Here is a 17,206-nt window from a genome sequence, read left to right on the forward strand (position 1 = left end):
AACTGAGAGAAAGTCACAACTGCTTTTGCATAGAGGTAGTAAGTTTGTGCCATTGGGCACACTAAACTCCAAGGACTGCACAAATCTAAAGTGTAATGTTCTAATATAATAAGGTCAAAAATGGCAAAATTGTGCAAGGCTAAATACAAATATTTTAGTAGCTTAACTAGGGAAAGAAAAGGAAAAAGAAATTAAACAGCTGACTGAAAGAAAACAAGCGCATATAACAAAACTACTTTATTTTCAACAGAAACTTTATTCCACTTAACACAATAAAACGTTTAAACTTAAAGAGAAAAAATGCAAGGTTGACACCAATGAAAAGTAATTTTTAACATATTACTTGGTCTGCAATAAATATAAGAGGCACAAATTGTGCTACAGCAGATCTAAAAGAAGTCCTAAACTTTTTAGAAAAAAAGTTAAAATTTAAGATTTGTTTTAAATCCCAAATTATATAGGGGTTCTAATATTTACATCGAAACAAAAAATTTTTAAAAAAATGTTAGTGTAGCAGTTACGATTAGCAATCATCAGTACATTATTGATACAGAAAGAAAATGTTGAGAACCTGACTCAGGGCAGATCCACATCCTGGAGCAAAGCATGAGGAAGTGCAGAGTACACTTCTTACATTTATTGTGATGCAAGGATTTTATATAGCTAGGATGTACAGGCAGCAGTACAACCTTTGCAGGTTTTCATTTTTAAATATTATATCAAAAGTGCAATTAAGGGGACCATCACTTTTGATTGTGCTTGCTTTCCATCTGCTTCATAATAGTTTAAAGCTATCACCGGTCTGAAAGGAGTATCAAACTCTTGCTGCTTCATTTTGTAAAAAGAAAAGGAAAGGACAAAAAATTCAGATCTGCAGTACCTAGACTTGTTTTATTTTTACTCCCTCAGGAAGGCACTACTGTACATGATCACTAGAATATAGTAATCTCACACTACAGCCTAAATATTAGCAAACTCCTAGTTATAAAATTTCAACTAAGGTTCCATAGACAGAAATTCTTCAAAAAGGCAATAATTGCACATTTGGGATGTACTAATTCAGACATCAGCTAGGGCCTCCTGTTACTCAATGTTACCTGTGATAAAATTCTGCATATCTGGGAAATATCAAATCAAATCAAAATAATATATATATATTTCTCAATATTTACATTTCTTTGTGAAGATTTTCATTCTTGTACACAGCAACATCTAATCAAATAGATTCTTGTATGCAATTATCATAGGCCAGATACAAGTCATGACTTCAATGAGAATCAGCCTGGATCAATAGGAATAAAGACTAAGTTGTTAATATTGCTTAAAAGCTGGTGTTTATTACTATGGTATTAAAACTGGAATGAGCTAAAGTGCATATTATAATTAGTTGTAAAGCAGGGCGTACTTACTCTTATGGAAAAGTACATCATTATATTTTTTATTATCACTGCTGGCTGTCATACATTCATCTTTCTGTTTCAGTATTTAGTGTGGATGCATAAACTACTACAATACATAATAACAGGAAATCAAACTGCAACAGATTTTGCAAAATTCGTATTACAGCAGTAGTTTCTTTATTGGTCACTGATTGAATAACTCCAGAAGCCAGTGTTCAAATTGATTTAATGTTATAAAGGTTGCAATCTTCTTTGAATTCTTACAAAAAATTTTCCTACCAAAAACCTGAAAGAAAAATCTCTTCTTAAAAAAAGTGCAGCAGGGAAGGGAGAAAAATCACATCCCGGGCATTTCGTGTATTTATATGCTGTATTTCAGAAAAGTCCAGTTAATGAGACGGAGGCCAATCATCTTTTTTGTATAATTCCTCTTACAGGCAATATACAGTTCAAATCCTTCCTGTCTCTCAGCCTCTGCCATGACTACGGGATAGAGAACAGATCATACAATTACTTTAGTATAGCATAGCCATACTTTTAAAATCATACAACATCCTCAAAAGAATATTAGTAGTCATAACAATAACAAAGACATATAAAACTGCATTAAATGTTTCCATTAATAAAAACTCTTATGGTTCCTGAGCAGCAGAACTTCATTATATATTAAAATACTTTTAGAAGGGGGAGGAAAGGAATTTTTAATATATTATAGCCTTTACCTGTCCTAATCTTCCCAAAATGGATTAGAAGTCAATCAAAAAGATACAAAATGTAATTTTGTACCTGTGTTTCCCTGAAAACAAGACCCAGTCTTTTTTTTTTTTTGTTCCAGGTCTTATTTTCAGGGGATGTCTTATTCACCTCCGGCACTGACAGCCCTGCTCAGCAGGTCCACTTCTTCTGGGGCCGAAGGAGAAGCTTCATTCTTCAGGGGCATTCCGACCTGCATTTTGCAGTCAGGCCTTTCTGGAAGGCCTCTGCCTTCCAGAATTCTCAGCTGCAGAGGTCTTGCAGAACCGAGTTATGGACTGAATCCATAGCTCGGTTCTTGGCTACACAGGCCTTTTGGAAAGGTTTGTGACTGCGAAATGCAGGCCTGGCTGCAGAAGAAGCCGCAGAAGAAATGGGCCGGTGAGGAGAGGGCTGGCTGCAAGGTAAATGGGTGCGTGACACATGGGATAAGTCCACATCTCCACCCCCGCCCTAGCTTGATTTTTAAGTCTGTGCCTCGCCCCAAAACTAGGGCTTATTTTGGGGGTTGGCCTTATATTAGGCCCATCCCCAAAAATCAAGCTAGGGCTTATTTTCGGGGTAGGCCTTACTTTCAGGGAAACACGGTAATTAAATTGTAACTGTAATGCAATTCAAAAACAAAGAACTTTTCAGTTCTATGGATTCAGAACTGCACAGTAAAATTACTTCAATTTAGAAATTCAGATTTTAAGGGGTGATATCACTTATTTCCCAACCCTAACCCTGGCATTAGGAAGATTCAGCTTCAAGTTCAAACGTAAGGTGTCTTGGGTGAGTTGAGCCAGTCATTTTTTCTCAGCCCAATGAACACAGGAGAAAAGAGGGACATGAACAAAAGGCAAGATTTTGACTGACTAAATGATTACTGACAGAATGAATTCCTCATTGTCAACCCTTCACACATTTCTTTGCTTTGTAAATAAAAATCAATCTATGGTCAAACAAGATACCATAATAATTACTTAAGCAATTCTTAAGAGTCAATCTAAGGAAAAACAAGCATTTTAAAGAAGAATTTACTGTGACATGCCTATAACTGAAATAATGATGCCACAATCCAGAGAATTTGGGGCTACTTTTGGCTTGATTGTCATGATTTTTTTTGTCCTCTGAAGAGAACTGTTTATCATAAAACTACCATATTGAAAGAAAATTGCAACACTGAAAGGCATTTGTCAGGTATATTGGAGTAACTGTTTGGGAAATGGAAGTTGTGTCATTGTCAGCAACATACAGAAAAGCAGTCTTAAAAATTGAAGAGAATAGATATATACATTGTGTCTATTACAGACAAATCTTTTTCTGGAACAATTGTTACATGCAATTAACTTAAATAAAATGTTTTATTAGATTGTATATACGTTTACCTTTTGAAATTCATCTATGATAACTTCAAACTTCTGTTTTTCATGAACTGCTCTAGCAGTATTTGTTCTATCAAAAGGTTCTGGAAAAATTGAATTATGTATAATTTTACTCATATTTACATAACAATTTATCTATCTTATCTATGTGTATGTTCTCTAACTATACACTTATGAAAAATTGTTGGAATCATTGACACTATTTGAAACTATTTTCATAATGCTGTTTTTAAATTATATCCCTTGATTACATCTACTGTATCCCTAAAGACAGATTTTTAATTAATATTTAGAATGTTTTAAATTTTTTTGCTAGTTTATTATTAAAAAGACATTTCTAGCAAAAAAACAACAACCCCACTTCAACAGTTGAAAGTAGAACAAAAATGTAACCATATTTAAAGAGTGTTGTACATATATAGTGGCCACCCATAAGGCCTTCTATAAATAGGTGAAAACATGACTTTCCAGGAAGGTCTTCAGAAATTATTTATAACCAGCAGTGCCATTCAATTTAATATCCCTTGGGATAATGCTGAACCTCTTCCTATTCTGTGTTTTCTGGGAATGGCTTGGTGTGATTTCAAGAAGTAAATCCTATGAAGTCGGAACAATTCAGGGTGTTCTGAACCTGCCTCTGATTTGGACGATTAACTTCCACCCCTGGAACTGCAAGTTGATTCAATATTGTCCGGAGGAAAGGGGGGCATTCCAAAGTTTTCCAGAATGTTCTCTGGAACATTAAAATTCGGCATGTGATATATATATTGCTTCTAACTTTCTTCAGTGGAGTGCTGTTTTTATTTTGGATAAATACATTATTATTATCATTTAAAACAAATTAACAGAGAGGAATATAGTTAGCCTGTTTAATGAAAGGGTAAACAGCGGTTTCCACAAATCAAAATATTAAATTGCTAACCACACAGAGGGAAAGAATATATAAGCCTGAGGTTCCTCTTACCCTGTCCATGTAATATAGAAGTAGGCAGCCTAGGGCCTATATATTACTCTCAGCACCTGTCTCCAAACATCGCCAATTTTTCCTATTTTGGGCAGTTTAAATCAAGCAAATTAAAGTACAACAAAGGTACAAAGGAGCCAGTTGGTCTGGAGATAAAGGCATCAGGCTAGAAATTGGGAGTCTGTGAGTTCTAATCCTGCCTTAAGCATAAAACCAGCTGCGGCCCGTCACTCTATCTTAGTCCTAGGAAGGAGGCAATGGCAAACCACTTTTGAAATAAAACCATGCCAAGAAAACTTTAAGGACTAGTCCAGGCAGTTGCCTACAATCAAAACTGACTTGAAGGGACCAAAAAGAAAAAAAGAACTCTTGATGTAATGCCCATGAGTCCGAGAGCTACACTCACCCAGAAGCAAAAATAAAAATTCTAAAAAAATTAAATAAAAACTAAAAACTTACTTTATATCAGCAGACAATTTACAATTCTAGAAAACATAAATTATGACAAGGATGTAGAATTTACCTTCTATGCAAATGAATTTGTTTCTCCATTCAATACCATCCGGTCTTGGAATAGCTTTGCCTTCACGAACTGAAATCATCTGATTGTTCCAACTAGCAAACAGAAAGGGAAAACAGTTGTCTAAAATTTTTGAATAAAATGTAATAAGTTGTCATGTCAAAGCCATTGGGAAATTATTTTTAAATATCAGAGTGGACTACCATCCTAGAAAAGTTAAGACTTTAACACAAGTTCCTATCTATGTCCCTTAGAAATAGAAATACAATTGCTGCATCCAGAAAGAAGAAATAAATCGTTTAAAAGGCTGCTGAATTCAAATTACATTGGACTATGAGGAGGGGAGAACTGTCCCTTAATCCTGAATATAAATTTCTCAGAAGGAAAATGAGATATTTTGAGATTCCCTTTTTTCTAAGTACAGTCCACAGCTTATGATTGAATCAAAGTCCTCTATATAATCAATTAAGCATGCTATTTTCTTTAACTGAAGTGGTCAGTGGGTCACACTGAGGTGGCTGGACTGGATGACCTGGTTGCAGGTACAACAGTTTCGGAATGTGACAAGTTGTCCCTCAAGAAGTCCTCTAATGGTAGGCAGATAAAAATTTCTTCCCACTAACATACAGAAGATCTCTAGAGCATTCCCTCCCATTCTAATCTAAGCCCACAAGTTCGAAATAAAAACAACATTTGTATATGCAAGCCTCTATTATCTTTGCTAAACAAGTTTAGAGATGTTTAGAAAATAGAAAAAAAAATATGCCCATGCCTGTTTGTACAAGGCACAGGACAATACTTTTGTTTTAAAAATAAAAAATATAAACCCCAAAGGTAGATGTCCAGAGGTCTTAGAAACCCTCTGAATCTTCACATGGGAAACCTGTTTCGGAGTAGTGCAACATGGCAGATCCTGCTGCCATCATGTAACTTCCAACAAGTACCCCACCAGACATCTACTCCCTTATCCTGGTGTGTTAACTAGATTGGGCTCTGACATCATTCTGGTAAATGAATGGTGAAAATGAAGCAAAGAAAAGAAACGTTTCCAATAATGCAACTTCCTGTCCATATAAAATTGAGTATAAAAAGTGCTTCGGCCCTTCCTTGGGAGATGGCCCAATTTCATAAGAGGTACAATGCTCCAAGCAGAGCACAATCTGATGTATTACAAATTAAAAACTAATTTAAAAAAAATAGAGTGAAATTTCAAATTATTATTTTAAAATCACAAAAGGTACCTATTTCCTCAAGCACAACCCAAGATGTCTATAATATATCGAAATATACATGACTGGTATACTTGCAGACAGAAATGAAACACCAATATCTAATACAAATTCCTCCCTAAACTTGTTATGAATTCCTTTAAAAGCATTTGTTCTAGTTTTTATGAGTTAAGTGTTTTCCTGGAAATTCCAGATTTTAATCCATGGGTCTGAAAGTTATTGCCAGTTTCCTGTTTTCTTTCTGGATCAGTTTTAAAAGGATGAAAACTTTGCTATCCCACTAACACAGGGAGGGTTTGGGGTATCGCTTTGTGTACAAGGTACAGAAGCATTTTCTCCTGTAAAGATGTGGCATCAGTAACTGTCCTGTCTGGGCTGTAGGCTGGCTAGCCGTCAGGCCTGAAGTGGCCAAGCATGTCTGCTAATTTTACCAGCAGCTAACACAAAGTAATGAGCTTGGCTCTGCTCTCATCCCAACTCTGAAAAATGTACCGTCGGGGCCTGGGCACTTTCTGTTAGCCTCATGTAGCACATGCTCTACCCTCCTGACTTCTCCAGAAACTTGAGCAGTGCAAAGACTGTGTTTTCCTGCCTATACTTCAACATATCTGTCTCCCTCAAATCTGATCAAAATCCTTGTAGAGGACAGAACTCATAGTTTTCCTGTCACCTATGCAAAGCACAGATGAATGTTGCAAATTCCAAGGAGTTTATAAACTTAAAACTAGCTCTGAAAATTCTGGTCACTTCCCACACTATTCTCCAGAATTTATTTACAGGCAATAAAAGAATGGCAGTGAACTAGAAACATTTTTTGTTCCAGACACCCACATGTAACTCAGCAGAAACAGAGCTCGTGTAACTTGATTCGAATGCAACAAGAGAGCAAAATTAAATCATCATGCTTCAATGTTTTACTTTGTATTTAACGGATGCCACTGTACAATTAATTCCAGTTCTGCTATGATGTTATTTTTAATCCTGCCAAACAGTTCAGGCTTACATACTGCAAACTTAACGAAAAGGCCAAATCACCATGAAGAAATCACAATTAACTAAATGCATAGCAACATCAGGCAGCAACTTCATTCTGAAACAGCATTGCTTAATCTAAGTCAGACATGTCAAACACAAGGCCCGGGGGCCAGATCCGGCCCGCGAAGTGGTTTCATGCGGCCCGCGAAGCCATCCTGGAAACAGTGAGGGAATGGCCCCCACTGCCTTGTCCCACTCCTGCCCAGGCCCCCATAGGCACCCTTGATGCAAACGATGTAGAGCTGGCCACACCCACCCAGTAGGCCATACGCACTCTAGCCACGCCCACCCAGCAGGCCACGCCCACCCAGGCCACACCCATCCGGCCCCCTGAGGGCAACCGCAATGCTGATGTGGCCCTCCGTGAAATTGAGTTTGACACCCCTGATCTAAGTGCTCTCAACATGTATGAACTATCTCCTGGGATTCTTAACAATGGCCATACTGACCAGGGAATCTTGGGAGCTGAAATCCACATATATAGTGGAGAAGACTCCTATGAATCCTTTCACTGAAACCTGCCTTGTGAATTAAGAAACGGCACTTGGTGCTGAATAGCAGTGAAAAGCACAGAGCACCAAAACAAAATAAGGTACCCTTAAAGGAACAAACAAACAAACTCCAGCATCACAGTGCCAGAGAGAATGATCCGGATCAGAATGAGTCCATCTTAAACTCTTCAAGAGAAGATATAGTACCTCTCTAGATATAGAAAAGCAAGATAAAATAGCAATGCAGATAATACCAAATAATTGTGTCACCATCATTACCATCTGCCTGAATAGGTGTTGATGTGTAACAGAGCTCCTTTAAATATGGCTTGTACCCATTTGAACAACTGTGAACTAGATTCAACTAGTAGATTATGTCATACATTTTAAGCCTGTCTCTACATGTAAGCATTTAACTTATCTCTATCCAGCTTTCTTTTTCCATTACAAACAAGCTACTAAAAAGGAATCCTTTGCTCCTTAAATGATAACAGAGAAGAATTGGAACACATCTATAAACTGCAACCAGAGCAGAACAAAGCAACCAGAGAAGTTGTTAAAATGAAAAGTTGATCACTCACTCGAATTCTGTAGCATAGTATTTCAGGAAACCTAGCAATAGCTCTCCAAGTGTAGATTGGTTTTTTGAAACGTAAGGAGGGATGGTGCATGGTGCTCGATGTACAAGATGTAGCTGCATAGTAGGATCAAAAGATTCCTGTAAAGACAAAGAAACAAAAACAGAGGTTAAAGTCCTATTTATGGACCAGAATGTGATGCTGTATATAACCTGTTCAGCTACTTTCAAAAGTAAATACTCATCTGACAGACAGACAGGTTCTTTTCACATATAGAACTCCTACTTTAACTAAAAATTCAATGTGCAAGCCTCTCGTCTACAAAATAAGTAATATTAATAGTGCTGAGCAGGTTATTGCCTGCTTCTTTTCAAATCTTCATATTACACAACACTGTAGAAAAAAGTACGAAGTCTATGCAAGAGAGAAGTTGAAAAATTTCTGAAAGCTTTGGTATATCAGCTTTTAGTTGGTTTGGCTTATCATTCTACCATTCATAAATTTCCTAAATCTTCAGGCATTTGACCATTATCTGCCAACCTAAATTACTTCTTTTTTTAATGCAAAGAAAATTGTACACATTTAATCTGATTCTTTTGCTGATTTATAGCAAGTAAGGAAAAGGTTTGTCATGCTGCCAGATAATTAAAAATGTCCCGTAAAATGGAACAGGAGAACAAAGGGCTGGAATACAACCAGCCTCCCGAAAAAGAAATCTTCATATATGCGCATCTGAGTTTCTCTGCAGAGCAGTAGGATACAAGCGATATATATTTATAGAAAGTGATGATGGCTTGTTTATTGGTTTTGCTTCAGTTAATTCTTTTTGACAAACTGCATTAAAATCAAAACTTTAATATCCTGTTTTCTGATTTGAATAAAACTAAATAACATGCTTAAAACATGGATAAGAAAAATAGAGGAAAGGGATAGTTTAAGAATCTCTTGCAATATTTAGTTTCTGTATTGGGTAGCTAAAGCTTCAATATTTATTTGAAACATTTATGTAGCCGCCCATCTTATATCAAACTCTGGGTGGCTCCCAATCAATAATTAAAACAACATCAATAATAAAAACAAATTATATGTATGAAAACAATACACATTAAAAATCTAGCACCAAAGTTAAGCTTCCACTTGCAATTCCTTGTTAAATCCCCTCTTCTGCTTCACCCTATTCCAGCGCTTGGGGAAAAAGTAAAATCTTAAGTGCTTTTTGGAAGGCTTGGAAGGAAGAGGCCTGCCAAACTTCAGGGGGAATGATGTTCCACAGGGCAGGGACTGCCATGGAAAAGGGCTACTTCCCATAAGATGACAATGTTTAAAGGAAGGAGTAGGATCATGATCTTCCTATCTGATCTGGTAGGACAGGTAGGTGTTCTTATAGAGACGTGGTCCTGCTCAGAGTCTCTTGGTTGAGTTGGGTGGCTATAGAAATTAAATACATAAACAAAATAAAATAAATAAAAACCTGGTCCTGTGCCATATAGTTACCCGTATAGTTATCCCAGGCAATAAATGCATTTTTATTTTCATTGAGCAATCTAATATTTCTTACACATATAAGCTTTTCTGAAAAAGGTAGTGACAGGAAGGATCAATTCTACACTTTTACCATTCTAGTCCATTTGCATGTAACAAATCAAAGTTGTTATCAAATGTTCATAACAATTGTTCCAGCTGAACTGAAAAATTAAGCAATTACTTGAATAATGTTATTAATCAATTACACAGCATTCTAGATGTAAAGCCTTTACATCTTCTGACACCTCTGAAAGATTCTTCACTAGTCTCAATGTACTACAGCAAAGAGTGACAAAGCCAAGACCAACAAAGAAAGAAGGTAACTAAATCTGAAAACAGATTTTTTGCTTTCATATAAACATCTTTGCTCTACTTTAGAGCTATACCTTTCACTATGCCATTCCATTCTGAGGTAAGAATACAACACCAAATTGTTGACCTTGTGATGATCCATAAGTTATTAGTTCCCACTTGGCAATTAACATAAAATTATCTATAATATGGTAGCTTAACAACTGATCATTTTGGCATCAGCCATTTATTTATGTTATTCTGCCAAGTGGTGAAAAGATATACCAGGTCACCAATTACTGTTTTATGAACCCATAAATTTAAAAAATCATAGTTCTGGTCAATCACTTTAGAAAAAACATCATGAACTTCAGAAAGATACAATGAAGAAAAATATATAAGGCAAAGTATCCAAGCAATTTCAATAGGAGAAATGGACATTAATATCTGTCTGATGTACAGAATGCATGGGTTTATTTTTCTCTCTCAAGAAGGAAGTACACATGATGCTAAATGCATCTCAATATATATGTTTTAAACAATGGAAACAGCAGTTGTTCTTGAAGCTGATAATTATCAAGATAAGTAAAGCTGAACAGTTTCTTCTACTGTACTGGAAAAATAAATTTCCTTTAATACATATAGGAAATCTCTACATATATACAGGAAACCTCCATGAGTCTCCTAACATTTTGTGCCAGTTTGCATTCTAAAAAAATGCAAATAATCCCATTTCTAAGTTTCCACACAAAATAGTGTAACTGAGGTCCCTCAGGGAAAACTGATAGAACAGTGTATAAAAAACTCCCTATTCACTTAGATTATGTAAGTCAGAGACACAGATTCTGTCAGTTTCAGAAGGATTAAGACCATTTTGTGAATCTCGAAATATATAAACGATCCAGGTTGCTATGTGGTAGTGCAGACATGTCAAACACAAGGCCCGGGGGCCGGATGCAGCCTGCGAAGTGGTTTCATGCGGCCTGCAAAGCCATCCTGGAAACAGTGAGGGAACGGCCCCCACTGCTTTGGCCCTGGCCCAGAGACCCTCCTTCTGCCAGAGATCCTCAGATATGTCCCACTCCTGCCCAGGCCCCCATAGGCACCCATGATGCGAACGATGTAGAGCTGGCCATGCCCACCCAGTAGGCCATACGCACTCTAGCCATTCCCACCCAGTAGGCCACGCCCACCCTGGCCATACCCACCCGGCCCCCTGAGGGCAACCACAATGCTGATGCGGCCCTCAATGAAATTGAGTTTGACACCCCTGTGGTAGTGAGAGGGATATTTTCATTTAAACACTTCTGATGGGATTCAGAAGGATTTACCTCGCCATTTTTAGAAATGGGCGTTCTTTAGATGCTGAAGGTTGTTAGAAAATACAAATCAAGAAAGGGGTGGGGAAATTGTAAATTTTTTGCATTATATTGCACTGTATCTCTTCAAAACCTAAGGCTTGTATAAATGCAGCTACCACCTTTTATCTCTATAATAAAACAATAAAATGGGCTCCACAGAGGGAATTACTACCCAAACCCACCTTGTGAGTTCTGACATAGCACTAATCATGACAGCAATTAGCCATGCCAGAATGCAAATTTGCCTTCATTTGTAAATTTCTAAAACGCAAATGCATTTAGTTAAATGTCTATCCAAAGGAGGCATACAATACAGTCAAATTAAGAACATTTCAGCTGATAAGGTTGGGGGTGGGGGCGGTAGTTATAACATAAAGCCCTAGCCTCAATGGAGTCATAATTTTTGTTAACTGCTAAAAATGCACTTGTGCAAAACAGGGGAAGAGATAATTTGTGTGACAATTCATAGAACCTAATCAGAAAATTCATGTGATAGAAATAGCTCATGTTTTACACTCAGATCTGCAATTCATTTTTCTCCAGATTTAACACAACAAAACAAATCTGATCCAATACAAATCTAGGAGTCCCAGAAGTTTACAAATAAGTATATATGCATGTCCGGTTAACTAGTACTTGAGATAAACCCACGATTACTATAAAAACCTGGTCTCTCTTGGATCCAATCCCCAATATATGAAACCTGGAATTGGACGAGGGGTTAGATGGGGAACTCATCAAATTTGCAGACGACACCAAGCTGGCAGGAACAGCCAATACTCCAGAAGATAGGCTTAAGATACAGGAGTCCTAGTGGGCAATCACTTAAATATGAGCCAGCAGTGTGCTGCAGCTGCCAAAAAAGCCAACACAGTGTTAAGCTGTATTAACAGAGGGATAGAATCAAGATCACGTGAAGTATTAATACCACTTTACAATGACTTGGTAAGGCCACACTTGGAATACTGCATCCAGTTTTGGTCACCACGATGTAAAAAAGATGTTGAGAGTAGAAAGAGTACAGAGAAGAGCAACAAAGATGATTAGGGGACCGGAGGCTAAAACATATAAGGAACAGTTGCTGGAATTGGGTATGTCTAGTTTAACGAAGAGAAGGGTGAGGGGTGACATGATAGCAATGTTCCAATATCTCAGGAGCTGCCACAAAGAAGAGGGAGTCAAGCTATTCTCCAAAGAACCTGAAGGCAGGACAAGAAGCAACGGATGGAAACTAGTCAAGGAAAGAAGCAACCTAGAACTAAGGAGAAACTTCCTGACAGTTAGAACAATTAACCAGTGGAACAACCTGCCTCCAGAAGCGGTGAATACTTCAACACTGGAAGTTTTTAAGAAGAGACTGGACAGCCATTGGCTTGAAATGGTATAGGGTTTCCTGCCTGAGCAGGGGGTTGGACTAGATGACCTCCAAGGTCCCTTCCAATTTTATTATTATTATTATCCAGCAGTAACAGGTAAGAGAACTCCAAACCCAGTCTTGGCATCCAGTCCAGAGCCTAGGAAGCTATCCCAGATAGCAAGGTAATCAGCATAACAGCATAATCCCTAGACTGTCCCATTGCCTAAATCAGGGGTGTCAAACTGCCGGCCCATGGGCCGAATGCATCATAGCGAAACTGCGCCCACCCCATTGCCAGCAATGGAAAAAAAGTCACGATATGCCACGACACGTCATGTGACGTTGCAAACTTGACACCCCTGGCCTAAATTAACATATATGCATCCTAAATTAAATCTAAATTAACATATAGACTAACCCTATATAGCTCAGTTTAGCTATATGTAGATAAAGTAAATTAAAATAAAAATAAACTAAACCCTAAATTACCGGTAACATAAAGTCATGGCTAAATTAAACATATATGTCTACTATTTCAGCAGAGGAGTCCCTAGCTACAAATGTCTTTGAAGGTCAACCACAGCATCTCCACTTCCCAGCCTGGTACTGAAATTGCTATTAATCTGAAATCCAGGAGGGCAGTTCTTAACAATATTAGCTGTCCAAATCATGTCCTGGTAACACAAACCAGGTCCACCTACTCATCCCCTCCAAGTCATAGCTAAACATGGACTTGTCCATATAAATTTGGTGTTTACCAACAGTTTAGCCAAGATTCCCCAGACCAAAAGTTGAAACTAACACTAGCAACCTTTTCCCTGAAATAGCCCGCCCAGTATCCTGACATTTCTTTATCCTAGTGCAGTAAATATAATCTAATTAAATGTATCTAAATCCCTCCTCCTTAAACCATCTTACCCTTATACTAAAGCACTGCACTTGTTCATCAAACTGCATCAAACAGAAATTCATCCTGAAGACACCAGAAACCAGAAATATGTAGCTCTATTCAGTTTTCAGGTGACTGACTTCCATGTGAGCAAGAACCATAACACAAGCCTGCCCTCTGCTTAAGAAACCTATCTTATGTACTGTATGCAGATGGAAAGTTAATGTAATTTGAGTAATATTGATGTGGGGAAGGGAAGAGGTATTCCTGGGAATACTCATAGGGAAATCTCATTTTGAATGCCCAAATTGAGCATATCCAAACAAATACCTTCAAGTTGGTTGAATGGATCATTTCAATCTTGCTTGCAGTACCTAACTGTTTTTAAAAGACCCTTGTAGTACATAACAGCACAGTAGCCAAAAAAACCCTCTCCAAATTGCTATTATGCCTATGTAATTCTGAGTATGTAAAAATGCCATTTTGTTAAAAAAAAAAAGCAATATCCATCCCTTGGCAGAAAGATAATTTCTGCTTTTTGTTGCTGAAAACACCAGATATTCTAAACTAGTTATGTTGACTAACATAGGAGCATACAGTGAGTATGACAGAGACAACAGGAATTTCTATACTTATTAATGCAAAATGGTTGTCAAATTTTATTTATTTATTCTTTAATTTATTGGCCACCCATCTTACCACAGGGTAACTCTGGGCGGCTTACAATGTTAAAGCTTAAAAAAAAAACACCCTGTATTTTTTGTCCTCAAAAATGGAGCAATAGGAAAACTATCCGAGGAAATGCCAATGACCACATTAAGGAGAAAACATAAATGAAGAAAGCATATACAAGGCCAAATCATTTAAATAAACACTGATTATTCAGTAATCTTGCCAGATTATGGACAAAACTAAATTATCCAATGGGTTAAAGTATCCCAGTCTTTACCTAATCTGGCATTTGCAATTCCCAGTGTCCCACATAGCATCTGATGCAGCAAGTCCCTTACCTTTGATTCTGCTTCCTCTGTGGTTTGCTCCCAAGTGCTCTGGCATCTGGTCATTTCCAGGCACCTTGCAACAAAAAAGTCCTTGGGAACATTTGCTTACTTCAAGGTGCTATCATGATTTCTGCAACTAAGCAATATTTTCACACTACTTTACCCCTTGATAAATATACAAAATATACTGGATGTTAAGCTCCTTTACTTCTACCTGGGTCAACTTGTTGTACATTTTACTCCAAAAGGGCTGTTCTTCTGAATTTTAAAATGTACTTCTCAGCAGATGTGTATAATATTACAGTCACAAATTGCTTCTCAAATAGAGCTATACTAGCAATTGCTGCTTAATTTCTGGTTAAACATGCCTATGGAAGTAGTTTTCAAGAAGTGCTCCTTCCTGAGATTTTGAACAGAATTCTAAACTCAGTTCTAAGTAGACCTAAATGCTGATTTAAACACAATGGTGCATTAGCAATTAATGCCTCTGAGATATTTTCTTGAGGCCATACACTATTTGGATTTTATCCAACATTGAAAAATGCCCAGTAGGATAGCATCCAATTTTAACTGGTGTTTGTACTGAAAAAAACTCTCCGTCCTTTGGGTAGAATTAATTTTGGGTAGAATTAAGTCCTATTCTATCAGCAGACTGATCCAAGTTAAATATCCAAAATAAACTATATTTAAAGCAGTCCAGTTATTACGGCTGTGCAGTGCTTTGGCTGTGCAATGCTTTGGTTCAAAACCATGGAAACACAAACCCAACATCGTATGAAGGCAGCCACATTTGATTTCTGTAATGTGCAGCTTCTGCAGCAGCTATGTAAGTCTGGAAAATGACATGGTTGTTTTAGTAATTCAAAGGTGCCATTTTCATACTTCTGCATGATCCAAAGAATCTATTCTGAACTATATCCAAAGCCCTGTAATCCTTACATATTAATAAGCAGTGTTAATTGATAAACAGGTGACATAATACCATTTCAAATATATTGCAATATGAAAATATTTATATAGAAAGACATGTATAACTGCAAATTGCAATTGTTAAATCAAATAATGTTTTATTGACCTTAAATATTACTTTTAAGACTTGGTATTCTCACATCTCAGCTAAAACTACTTGTTTAAAATGCTGCTATGTCAAAAAATTATCCACTGATCTTTAGTCTTTTAATAATGTGCAGTTACTTGTTTTAGATACATAACTGTGCATGTCCAGCATTTTAAAAAGCATTTTTTCCACTGAGATTATAAACATATATAGTGTGGATCTTTTAATGATTCAACATAATTGAAAACAGAAATATTCCAATAGGATGAACCTTAATAATTAAGTATTTAAATATCAAAAGCCTTTATACTACACATTAATTTCAATGAAAAATTTTGTTCAACTTTTTACTTCAATAACCATTTTATAAAATAAAATTGAGTGACCTTACTATGTTACTTTACCAAGCATGATCCTGAAATCAGGAACTTTTAATTAGTTATTTTGATATATGAGGAGCAGTGTTAGTTTTAAATTGCTTCTACATTTTCTATGCAACTGCCATACCGTAATCACCCCCTTTGTTCTTAGTGTCCTGCAAGCTACGGTAGTTTATGTCTTTCTATTATGTCAATGTTTTGATGTATTTTGGCATCAAAATGTATCATTACCATCAGTCACAAGAATGTTTAAAAAACAGTTGGGCAGAAGCAAAGAATCATTATGTAAATAAGTTCAAAGTGAATATATTACAGGTAGTACTCAACCTACGACTACAATTGAGCCCAATTTTTTGGTGAAATATTTGTTAAGTGAATTTTGCCTTATTTTACGACATTTTGTGCCACAGTTGTTAAGTGAATGACTGGAGTTGTTAAGTTAATGACATAGTTGTTAAGTGAATCTGGCTTTCCCATTGACTTTGCTTGTAAGAAGGTCACAAAAGATGATCATCTGACCCTAGGACATTGCAACCATCATAAATATAAGTCAGTTGCCAAGCATCTTAATTCTGATCAAGTGACCATGGGGATACTGCAACAGTTGTAAGTGTGAAAAATGGTCATAAGTCACTTTATCCCTTTGTCTGAACGGTCACTAAACAAACTGTTGTAAGTCAAGGCCTACCTGTAAAACATTAAAAGGTAGATTACCATCAGGACAAGGTGAGATAACACAGTATTGCCATGCAGAATGGATCTTCTCTATGTGTATTTACCCATGTAGTAGGCTGTAGTATTATTATTTATCTTTCTTATTATCTTCTTTACTTCCCCCCCTTATTGGTATTATTATAATTATCATTATTCTGTTGCCTTGCACGTATACTGAGAGCATCTGCACTGTAGACAAATTCCTTGTGTGTCTAATAAAGTATTCAATTCAAAATTCATGAGATAATATGCTGCAGTTCTAAACACAAAATACAATCCAGATTCATGGGTTTAC

The 17,206-nt window shown here is 36.8% G+C and overlaps 1 protein-coding gene across 6 annotated transcripts in view; it reads right to left on the minus strand.

The window, feature by feature from the left end:
* Window positions 1–1,560: 1,560 nt before the first annotated feature.
* Window positions 1,561–17,206, minus strand: part of TENT2 (terminal nucleotidyltransferase 2) — a 38,322-nt gene continuing 22,676 nt past the window's right edge. For 4 of the 6 annotated variants that reach the window (XM_081316501.1, XM_081316500.1, XM_081316502.1 and 1 more), the window contains 5 exons: window positions 14,770–14,850; window positions 8,341–8,477; window positions 5,008–5,099; window positions 3,524–3,603; window positions 1,561–1,883 (listed from right to left, as the gene is read on the minus strand). In XM_081316501.1, coding sequence (XP_081172627.1) covers window positions 1,809–1,883; window positions 3,524–3,603; window positions 5,008–5,099; window positions 8,341–8,477; window positions 14,770–14,850 — 465 coding nt within the window. In that variant the 3' untranslated portion in view covers window positions 1,561–1,808. Of the gene's footprint in view, window positions 1,884–3,523; window positions 3,604–5,007; window positions 5,100–8,340; window positions 9,766–14,769; window positions 14,851–17,206 lie in introns of those variants that run through there. The other 2 variants (XM_081316504.1, XR_014024964.1) reach the window with 2 other exon arrangements.

This window comes from Vipera berus (assembly GCF_964194415.1).
Source record: "Vipera berus genome assembly, chromosome: 2".
Taxonomy (NCBI): domain Eukaryota; kingdom Metazoa; phylum Chordata; class Lepidosauria; order Squamata; family Viperidae; genus Vipera; species Vipera berus.